Source organism: Castanea sativa, chromosome 1, assembly GCF_040712315.1.
Source record: "Castanea sativa cultivar Marrone di Chiusa Pesio chromosome 1, ASM4071231v1".
Lineage (NCBI taxonomy): Eukaryota > Viridiplantae > Streptophyta > Magnoliopsida > Fagales > Fagaceae > Castanea > Castanea sativa.
Window position 1 is genome coordinate 22,003,624 of NC_134013.1, and position 11,414 is coordinate 22,015,037.

Genomic DNA, 11,414 nt, shown 5'->3' on the forward strand with positions numbered 1-11,414 from the left:
TCTAAGCACTATAAAAAGCTATTTTATTGGAATGAAGATAATATAGAGGCTTTTCAAAAAATTAGCCTTTGTGCTTTTAAAAAAATGAATTTCTTCTAAATTAACCCTCACCCCTTGGGTAGATTCCTTTGAGTGGTGAGTTTTGGTTTATGTATCTCTTTGAGTAGTGATGATATGTATCTCATTAAGTGGTGAGCTAATTTAGTTATGTATTCTTAGCTAAATTCTTTCAGGTGGTAATATTTGTATCCTTCGAGTTTTGCTCTGGTCCTAAATTTATCTATCATTTGAATACTTGAGCATTTTTCTTATTTTATATAATCAATATATATATATATATATATATATATATATATATGTATGTATGTATGTATGTATGTATCTAGCTGTCCTTCATTCATCATATCAGATAAGTTTGATTTATCTCATATTTTTATGGTATCACATCAGGAGAGCAAAATGCATATAAATATATTTTAGATGATTTTGTAGTAAAAAATTACCAAAAATACAATCATATCTGATCATGCATTATAGTTCAAATTTGTACACATTGGTACAATAGCATCAAAACATAGATGATCATTGTAAATGTAAAAATAAAAAATGCATATTTTATTCCACTCTGTACTAAAGAAGAAAAATAAAAAATGACTATTGGGAATAAATAATAAAGATAGAATAAGAAATGAATATTTAAATAGAGTGGTAAGAGAATAGAAAATGAGATGTATTATTAAAGTGGTTATCTAAAATAGAAAAAGTAATTTTTTGGTGAGCTAATTTTTTTTTTTCTTTAGTAACTGGATGTAAATGTTCCCACATAACAAAGATAAACTTTAATTTCTCAAAAAATAAGGTTTTGGTTAACGAATAAGAACACTGATTGGGCATATTTAATACTTTATTAAACAACTATGATAAATTTGTATGTGTAAGACAATGAATAATTAACATGTGTATTTTATTCTTTAAATATTGTGAACTATTAAGTTATAATTGAGTATTTGTTAAATTTTTTTAATCTATGTCCTTAAGGTAAGTACCCCAAATATAATCTCAAAAATAATGCCTAAAAACTTTAATATCTTACCCATGTCGAAGACACCCAAATTGCAACCTCTTTATTAGGCGTCCCAAAATTTAGAGTACACACATAAATTTCACACATCAAACTCGAAATTAAAATAATGCCTACCACTAAATTAATTCATTCTCTGAGTGTCAAAGGTGTGTTTTGTTTTGCAATAGAAAAAAATTTGGATGATCTGTGTTACGTCATGTGCAATTCACATGATTCACTTAATCCAATCAATCAAGTTCTTATATATATAACCAATGAAGTGATTCAAATTCATTTTACTTGCACATGACGAGACATGTTATTTTCTGGTTGGAGCTCAAGGTTTCAAACATATTTGAAGTTAAATATGTTTTTTTTTTAAATAATACATATAGATATTCTTATAAATTGTTATTCAAACATTATTCTTCTTAGGAAAAATCTAGTACTATAACTTATCTCACAACTTTTTTGCCACAACTATTATGTGGTAGAGGAAAAATAGTAGGTCTATGTGTAAGTTGCAGACAACCTCTCACCGTCTGCCACATTAAAATTGTGACAAAAAATTATGAAATAGTGTGTAGTCTTAATATTAATCTTCATTTTAATAAATGATTTAGGGGGTGTTTAGTACACTCACTCAAACACACATTCTTAGTTTTTAAACAATATTACATGCATTTTCATACACTTTTTCACCCACACGTATTTTTTCGCATGTTTTAAAATACATGTACGAAACACCCGTTAAGGTTGGACACTTGGACTTATTTGCACAACACTAATAAATCAGCATTTTGGGCGTGACTCCAAAATGTGCATGTTTTTGCGTGACCCCTTCGTTAGCGTAACCAAACTCCCAATCTCATATCTTTAGCTTAACCGTCTCTCACTGTCAACGAAGTGCACCTTGAATTTTACCTGGTGTAGCTTGGACCAGCTCATGGATTTTGAATCTATAGATATATTTGAATGGGGGGAATATTGGAAGAGGAATTAAGGAGCTGCTAAGTCTGGTAAATTCTTTACAAGTATTTTATTTTATTTGAAATGATACTAGAAAATTTGGAAGCTATTTAATTTTTTTTTAAATATTGTGGAGATACATTGCAAACTATAAAAAAGAAAAGAAAAAGAGCTACAAGATTTTTACAACAATGTTACATGCACCATAAATCTAGGAAAAAGAAAATACCATCAAAACCACTTCGTGATGAGTGATAAAGATAAATCACACTACCTATATTAGTCACATGGCTTGTTTAATAAGTTATATGATATGTTCAAATTTCATTAGTTTTTTTATTTTTTCAATAATATTGTAATTTAGTGGTAATTATAGAATATTTTGGGTGTATAATAAATTCTTATTCTATTTTTTTACATGAGTAGTGGATCTTACTTTACATAATATTGCTATCGACATTATTTTTAATCGATATCACTTTTAATGTTTACTGATCACATATTGAATATTGACACCTCAATAAATATTAAAAAAAAAAATGGATCTATTTAAATTTTTTGAGAAGTGTTACCTCTATAATATTTTTACAATTATTTTATAATAAATTCTAGATAGTAAGTTATTATTAATTTTAATTTTAACTGCACCATTAATTTTTTTTTTACACTAGTAATAATGAATATTATTATTTAACAACTTACTTTTTATAGATTTTTGTAAAAATATTGTTCACGAATCATTTCTCACATTCTTATGACCAACTATATAAAAAACAGATTTTTATTGCAGGTCAAAGACAAAGAGAAACCTATTTTCTACTGCTTTTGATAGTTCATAGACAAAGGAAAAAGTGAGAAAGGAAAGAGACAGAAAAGTTAGAGAGAAATGAGTAGTGGGGGTTTGGGTTCAGCAGCAGCTTCCCTACAAAGCTGCTTTTCACCAACAACCCGCAGATGTAGTAGTTATTCCTATGCACCCACTTCACTCATTCCTCGTACCTTGTCTTCCCCGAATCTCAAGCTCAAAGGTCTCAGATTTTCTGGACCCAAAGGAAATCGAATATACAGTAATAGCAGCAACAGACCTGGTGGTGCTGATGGTGGTTCTGCCTCTGGTATTAATTCCCATTACTACTTTTCCTCAAATTTTATTTGTAGTAGAATGATAAAGACCCAGTTTTTTATTGGTTGTTTTGAGGAGACCAGGCCTTTTGATTTGATAAAATGGACTACTTTGAGGGAGGCTAGACTAGCTAATAATTTGTAACTTAGAAATTCATGGGTTATGGCTGTTCTTAATTTATTGTCAATATCTGAATTTATTCATGACTGACTTATAATGTATCAATAAGACTACTCCTAATCCAAACTAATCTCATTCCAAGCTAATTTATCTGAACAAAACATTTCTCATTAAATATGATCTTCAAGTGGTGACTTGTTAAACTTATATCTAGTGGCCAGTGGGTTTCTTAGAAAAATTGTTGGGACGAATAACTTGTTTCTAATTTCTATAATTTTACACAGAGATTAGTTGGTGTTTCTTGTCTTTTCAATGATGATATCGAAGTTTGATGCAATGCACTTGTATAACACCTTGTATGTTCTTTTTGTAACAATATTTTTTCATTGGGGATTGAAATTTAAAGGGGACCGGGAGGGTACCATTCGGGCTACAATTGTCTTGTAACAATTTGTTTAGAGTACTTTTTGTCACAAATTGTAATTGGCATATTTAAGAAAGCTTGGCTAAGAATTAGTTTGTTAAAGATTTTAGCCCAGAATTACCAAGAATTAGTTAGAAAAAGTTTAGCGTAAGCCACACAACTTTGCATCTATAAATAGCAAAGTCGAGGCATTTGTAAAGGGTCTTTGAGAGGATTTAACAAATCATTCTGATTAGAACTGAATTTCCAAAAGTGATTTTGAAGAGTTGTTTCACTAGTTTCCCCTCTAAGCAACTTAACATCCTTCCCATTCCCTCATTGTTTGAGATTTGCTTCCAACCACTTTAGAATTGCTCTTAGAATATATTCTCTATATAATAATTTCAGATCAGGGAGTAGTTTTAGTTTCGGCTACCATTGTAATTTTCTTCCTCCCTTTGTAATTATATAGGTTTGATACTAATTTTCTGCTTTATTTTTTTTAATTATTTTTTTTGGTGTAATATGTGAAATATGCTTTGGTTCTCATCTTATTCTTCTTTACAGAAACTGAGTTTTATATAAATTTGGAGTTAGTAAGTCTTGTAGTTGCAAAGAGATGGACTTTGAAGTTGGTAGACGAGGTCATGAAATTGGCTATTGGCTAATGCTTATAAGAAATGGGAAGGCTAGCAGATCAATATGGAGGCAATGGATGGGTTTCAAATGATCTAACAAAAGTTCCATAAATCGCTTCTCATTAGGGAAATCATGGAATTTTGGTTAAGCAGAGACATAGTGAATGTGTGCATCATGAAATCAGCGATCTCCCTGGGGAAAGTAGAGATTGCTAAGGTCTTTTGAACATAGCTTATGTGACTAAAAACTCTTATTCCAGTGAATGAATTTCTTTTGGTACAATTGTGGGTGAGATAAATTTGAATTCTTGCTAGCAACCAGTTATAGTTTAGGATTTACTACAAATTTGGACTTTAAATTACCCTTAAGCTGGTACTGATGAAGCTGGGGTTGGTTCATGCATTTTTCATGATGCAACTCTGGCTCAATAAGTCCGCAGACTAATGATACTTTGGTGACTTGTGATCATAATTAAAAGGGAATATATGAATGCTGGATTTATTGTATATGTACTATCTGATTTGAGGGAAGCTTGCTTGGAGAGTAGAACCTTAAAGGCATTGATCCTAGGCACAACTAAATTGCAAACGTAACTCTTTAAGTTTTGGACATTTCTAGACTTGTTGATGGGCTACCAACACTGAGTCTGCTGATGATTGAGGCTGGGTGGTATGTATTTAACTAAAGTGTGTGACTTACTTTAGAATATATTTCTTGAACCAAGACAGAATTTTTTTGACAGGGTTAATAGAATAAATGCATCTTCATTTTGGTTTTCAGAGTCCAGGGGCACAAAAAAATACAAGTTGTTGTCTCAAGATGGCCTGTTGTTCCACTCAACCACAAAGTGGCTCACTTTCATGATTCAAGAAACTCTCTCTCTAACAAGTGCCTTTGTAGGGAATAACCTCTAGGATGTTCTGTATAAGATTTCGTGATATTATCTGCTGGGGCCATGAAAAGCATTTGTCATTTGTAGGTTATTCTAGCTTCTCTGTCACTTTTGTCTTACTTTCTCATTTTTGATGGAAGGATCATCTTAACGGTGTGAATTTATACATGGAATATTATAGCTGGAAAGAAATTCATCAAATTAGTAATTTGGGACATCTTTGTGAGAAGGCCTACTTGGACCATTTCTACACATTCCTTTTCTAATTAAAAACGGGTACTGATTTAGCAGATTTTGATGACATGAATAATTAATATCTGTTAAGTCCAACCCATGATATGTGCAGTTTAAAAATTTCTTTATTGGTTTTGGAATCCCACATTGGCTAGTCAAATAAAAAGAAGGTGCACTAATCCTATTAAAAGAGTTAGTCCCACATTGAAAAGAAAAGTAGGGAGGTGTTCTAGTCCCTAGAAATAGAGTGGTAGTGCATCTTTGTTTAAGGTGTGAGTGTGAGAGTTACGAGTAAAGCTTTGTCTTGTGAGAGAGTTAAAGACTAAGTTTTGTCTTGTGAGGTAGTATGGGGAGCTTTTGGGTGTCTTAGGGGTTTGGGTTAGTTTTTGTGACGGTTAGTGAGACTTTGTGAGTGTGGTTGTAATCCTTATTATTGATAGTGGATTTTTGTTGGCGTTGCCCGTAAACGTAGCCATGGAGTTTGCCAAACCACATTAAATTGTGTGTTACTGTTGTGGTGCTTGCTATATTATTGTTTTGCATTTTACAACAATATCCTTTGCCTCTCTTTTCAATTTTCATTTCTTCACTTGCCAGTATACTTTTTTTTTTAAAATTTTATTTTTTTATTTTTTGGCATTTGCTGGTGTGTGGGATTTGGGTTTATTATTATTATTATTATATTTTTTTTGGGGGGAGGGGGGAAGGGGGGGTTAGTGTTAAAGACCTCACCAATTTGTGTTTCATGATGTGATGCAGAACATTATTTTCTATTCTACATTTACCATCTCTAGCCCATACATGGAGAGATTTTTCTTTAATAAAGCATGTGATTCACTTCACATGAAGAGAGTTAGTGATGGACGAAAGAAGGAAACTTAGATTTATTGAAAAAAGTTTGCTAAAAAATGATGCTGATCTTTTATATAACATTTCTAATATAGAATGTCACTTCCTTTATTATCTCTGTAATGACTAATGAGTGAGTTACTCAATCTCAATCTTGTAGGTGATAGTGACAGCAGAGGTGTTCTGGATGCATTTTTCTTGGGAAAAGCTCTAGCGGAAGCCTTAAATGAACGCATTGAGTCTACAGTTGGCGAGTTTTTGAGTGCAGTTGGTAGGCTGCAAGCTGAGCAACAAAAGCAAGTACAGGACTTCCAGGTATTGGGCAATTCAAACTGTGGTAGATTCTCTTTAGATTCCTTTCTGGTTTTAAGCTACTTTCTACGTCATTTTACTTTCTTTCTTTTCAATACTAGCTTCATTTACAGTTCAAATCTTGTGGAAGATTACATATATGCTGTTTTCTATTGCAGACAAGTTAAAAGAGGTACTTTATAAAAAAAAGATAACTTAAAAGAGGTAGTAACTATGTAAAAGTTTGTGTCTTTATTAAAGAAATTTAACACTTTTCCACCAAATATATTGTTGTAAATCAAAATTAAAAATCACAATTGTGCCCATCTTTGGACAAAGCTGCATGGCATGGTGACTGTAATATTGTTATTTGGCAAGCAATCAGTACTTTTAGCTAAATTATGAAAAAGTGGCATGTAGAAATGATGAAAGAATCCAATTTAATAATCTTGATGAACTCGATTGTTATTATCATTCATTCTCATTCTTGTGCTGCAGAAAGTAGGATTTTCTAAAACAATTTTTAGAATCTACTTTACAAATCAAATGGAGCTGTGTTTGTAAATCTAGTATTATAATATGCCAAATGAAGAGTTCTCTGTGTCCCTCTCTCTTAGGAGTTGGTAGGGTAGGGATGGCCATGGACCAGGTTTGGGTTGGGTATAGCCGACCCAAAACTTTTACTCATGGATACCCAAAACCCAATACCTGTTAAGCACCTGTACCTGAATTCTACCTGGATTTTTACCAACGGTAACGGGTACCTGAACTGACCCTACTCGAAATTGTCGGGCATTTTACAAAATGTCATGGGTAAATATAATCAGGCGGGTTTTATCTGAAATTATCAGGTTGGGTTTGGGTATTACCCAAATTCGATCCACACCAAAAAAAAAGGAAAAAGAAAAAGAAAAAGAAAACCCACAAAACACACCAATTGCCAAATCAGTTTCAGCCTTTCCAATCTCTGCTTTGCTTTGCTTTGTTCCTCTTGTTCCCAATCCAACTGCTCTAATACCATTTCCAAATCTGAGCTGCTCTATTTCCAGTTCCCTTCCCAGTCTCACATAGCTCTTCGGTTTCAGATTTTCAGTGGTAAGTTTTTTCGTTTTTTTCATGGGTTTCTTTCAAAGTTCATGCACTTAAGCTGAATATGTAAGTGGATTTTGTTTCAATCTGCGGATGGTGCACAAAGTTAACAGATAATAGGATCTTCAGTGTCTATGAAGTTTCTAGATTGTTCTGAACTTTCATTAGGGATAGGTGAACACTATTCAGAATATTTGATAATAGCCATATGTGGGGAAATACTTAGGTAGTTGTTGCATAGATCCTGTTTGCCATAGGCCTATCTATTATTTGGAAAATGTTTCATTCTTTGATTTTATAAATGGAATTAAAAGTCCTTTGGTCCTGGAGAATCATGAAGAACAATGATTAGTGGTTGCATAGACCCCGTTTGCGATTTGCCCATCTCTTATTTGGAAAATGTTTAGTTCTTTGATTTTATAAATGGAATTAAAACTCCATTGGTCCAGGAGAATCATGAACAACAATTTATCGAATTTACTTGGGGCACATTTTTCTTAATTTGCAATGGAAGCTTAAAACCTTACATTATGGCATCTCTGTTCTTTGGGTACTGTAGATCCAATCCATCACTGTTTTAAAAGGAGAATATTTCATTCATTGATGATATGCAGGAAGATGTGTTGGAAAGAGCCAAAAAAGCTAAGGAGAAAGCAGCACGGGAGGCCATGGAGGCACAAGGACTAATTCCGAAGTCTACTGTAGTAGATACACCAGCAACTGATAGTGTTGATTCTGTTACTGCATCATCAACGGTCAGTGAGATTAGTGCTGCAGATCCATCCTCATTGTCTAGTTCGACTACTCCCATGTCCCAGTCATATAGAGGTCCTGCTGATAAGCAGGAACCTGCTTTAGGGGTGTCAAATGATGACTGATTTATGAGTGTAACCTATTCTAGAGTATGATACAATAAATTTGTCTTGTGATATAGGTCACCCCACTTTTAATAATTGTCTAGTCCACTAAATACCTACTCAAGTTCGATTATGCGAAAAGAATGGGCCAAACACATGAGGAACTCCATGAATCTGATCGGCTATCTATACTAGTTGGTTTTTATACTAAAATTCTCACCATGCTAAGGTTGGGTTTAATACTCTTAGATTGTATTCTGTTGGAATGCATCCCAGTAGTAGAATACAATTTTCAGAGTGTATTGACAGATTGTATTATGTTTAAATTTATTTTGATAAATTGCGTTCGGTATTATGTTTGAACTTTTATTAATAAGTAATTATGCTGAATGAAATTGTTTTACTTTAATAAGAAGTGTAGAATTCACTTTCCTACATTAATACATTTTTTAATAGGATGACTATAGTAACAATAAATTAATGGATTGTTATAAAAAAATTATGCACAAAATTCACATACATTATAATATATATATATATATATATATATATATCTATTACATAAATTTCCCAAGACAAAGATTTAAATATTAATAGCTACTTAAACAAAATTACCATTAATAAGGGAAATAATAATAACGAAAGTGTTCATTAGACATTTTGCTCGTGTTCTTCCCCTAGATAACTCTCATTGTACTCTTCATATGCAAGTACGTCACCTATTTAAGCGCACTCCAATTTCACAAAATTGATCGACGCTAAACAATGTGAAGATAAAACACTAACGGGGTATTTGGTTTGCATGATGTTTGGTTCTCATGATGTTAGATTGCAGTTTAATCTATATTTTTTTGAGCTTACAGTGTGCCAATTTTTCTTCAACAACGAAACAAGGAAGTTGACACTCATTTGTACTTTCTGGAAGATCTGCTTTCTTCCATTCTGCATTTCCCAACAGCAACACTCATACAAAGAACCTTCTTAAGTTTAAACTTCACCATTGCTTTTGTTTCATTAACCTTCGACTCCAGGAATTCCTGCTGAGTCACCAGTGTCGGAAACTTACCTATATTCAAACCCTTCAAAATAATCTTGTAGTCAAACTAAATCACAGCGAATGTATAATGATAATCAAACAAACAAGTCTAAGTTAGAGACCAAAGGGTGGGAAAAGACTGCAAGTATCTGAGCATTCCAAATTTTAAGAATATAAACCGGTGCTCCAGTAAAGGAAATGCAGAGCATCAAATTAAGAGTGTCTTCAAAAGATTTCTGAAATAACCAAAGAAAAAGTGAAGATGGTGAAGTCACAAACTAAACAAAATTTTTTTATAGCCCCTGCCTTAGGCCTATAAATAACAGTTCTTGAATACTTTAGATATTCTAGTAGAATTTCGAAACTTTTGAGTCTATCCCTTGAGATTGATGAGGGTCTTTATTTATAGTGTTGGGCTTTGTGGAGCCTAGTTGTGTTTGATCCATTTGACGACCCGACCCGATCCAAATAATGTTGCGTGGTTTTTAATGAGAGATTTTCTGAGGTTTAGTCCATGGAGCGGAGGCTTAGGCCGATAGGCCCAAGCCGTTGGCCCATTTTGAAGCCCATTTGTGCCCAGGATATAGAAAAACGTTGTTTTGGTGATTAGGATTTTCGGTTGTTGTTCTTTGAGAGAGTGAAAAATTGTAGCCGCACTTTTTTTTCCCCTGAAAATAGTGAAATCCTTGCAACTCCGTTTAAGTAGGCAAATTGCTGAACCACGTAAATATTGTCTTGTGCGTGTGATTATTTTTTTCTTTGTTGTGTGTTTTCTTTATTTTTGTTTCTCATAGGTTGGGAATTTTGTGTTAATTCCCTACAACTGGTATCAAAGTTAGGTTAGGTTAGAGTGGGAGCAATGGCAGAGGAAGCAAGAAAGGCGTCCGGAATAGAAAAGTTTGATGGCACAGATTTCGTGTATTGGAGGATGCAAATTGAAGATTATCTTTATGGGAAGAAATTGCATCTGCCTCTTTTGGGGACAAAACCTGCGACTATGAAGGATGAGGAATGGACTATTTTTAACAGACAGGTACTAGGAGTTATTAGGTTAACTCTGTCTAGGTCTGTTGCACACAATGTTGTAAAAGAGAGGACCACATCAAATCTGATGAAGGCTTTGTCTGGAATGTATGAAAAGCTGTTAGCAAACAACAAGGTGCATTTGATGAAGAAACTGTTCAATCTGAAGATGGCAGAGAACGCATCAGTAGCACAACATCTGAATAAATTCAACACTATCACAAATCAATTGTCGTCTGTAGAAATTGATTTTGATGATGAGATCCGTGCATTGATCGTTTTGGGTTCTTTGCCAAACAGTTCGAAGGCAATGAGGATGGCAGTAAGCTATTCTACAGGAAAAGAAAAGATGAAGTACAATGACATACGAGATTTAATTCTGGCTGAGGGGATTTGCAGAAGAGATGTAGGTGAAACCTCAAGATCTGGTTTTGCCCTAAACCTTGAGTCAAGAGGTAGAGGTAAGGATAGAAATTCAAATCGGGGTAGATCAAAATCTAGAAATTCTAATCGGAATAGAAGTAAATCTAGATCAAGCCAACAAGTAGAATGCTGGAATTGTGGGAAAATAGGTCAGGCAATGCAAAGGTCCTAAGAAGAAGAATGAAGATGATTCTGCTAATGCTGTAACAAAAGAGGTACAGGATGCATTACTTCTTGCAGTAAATAGTCCACTTGATGATTGAATTTTGGACTCAGGAGCTTCGTTTCATACCATTCCACACTGAGAAATCATACAGAATTATGTTGCAGGTGATTTTGGTAAGGTGTATTTGGCTGATGGTGCAGCCTTGGATGTTGTGGGTATGGAAGACGTCTAGATATT

The 11,414-nt window shown here is 33.5% G+C and overlaps 1 protein-coding gene across 1 annotated transcript; it reads left to right on the plus strand.

The window, feature by feature from the left end:
- Window positions 1-2,819: 2,819 nt before the first annotated feature.
- Window positions 2,820-8,892, plus strand: LOC142622949 (uncharacterized). Its single transcript, XM_075796517.1, has 3 exons — window positions 2,820-3,147; window positions 6,453-6,607; window positions 8,287-8,892. The coding sequence occupies exons 1-3, from the start codon at window positions 2,919-2,921 to the stop codon at window positions 8,548-8,550; spliced, it is 648 nt and encodes a 215-aa protein (XP_075652632.1). The 5' UTR covers window positions 2,820-2,918; the 3' UTR covers window positions 8,551-8,892.
- Window positions 8,893-11,414: the final 2,522 nt, after the last annotated feature.

Bases quoted from the DNA above. Each gene is read 5' to 3' on its own strand.
- LOC142622949 (XM_075796517.1), top strand. From the start codon at position 2,919: ATGAGTAGTGGGGGTTTGGGTTCAGCAGCAGCTTCCCTACAAAGCTGC. The intron at 3,148-6,452 runs GTATTAATTCCC...TCAATCTTGTAG, and splicing joins TGATGGTGGTTCTGCCTCTG to GTGATAGTGACAGCAGAGGT. The intron at 6,608-8,286 runs GTATTGGGCAAT...GATGATATGCAG, and splicing joins AGCAAGTACAGGACTTCCAG to GAAGATGTGTTGGAAAGAGC.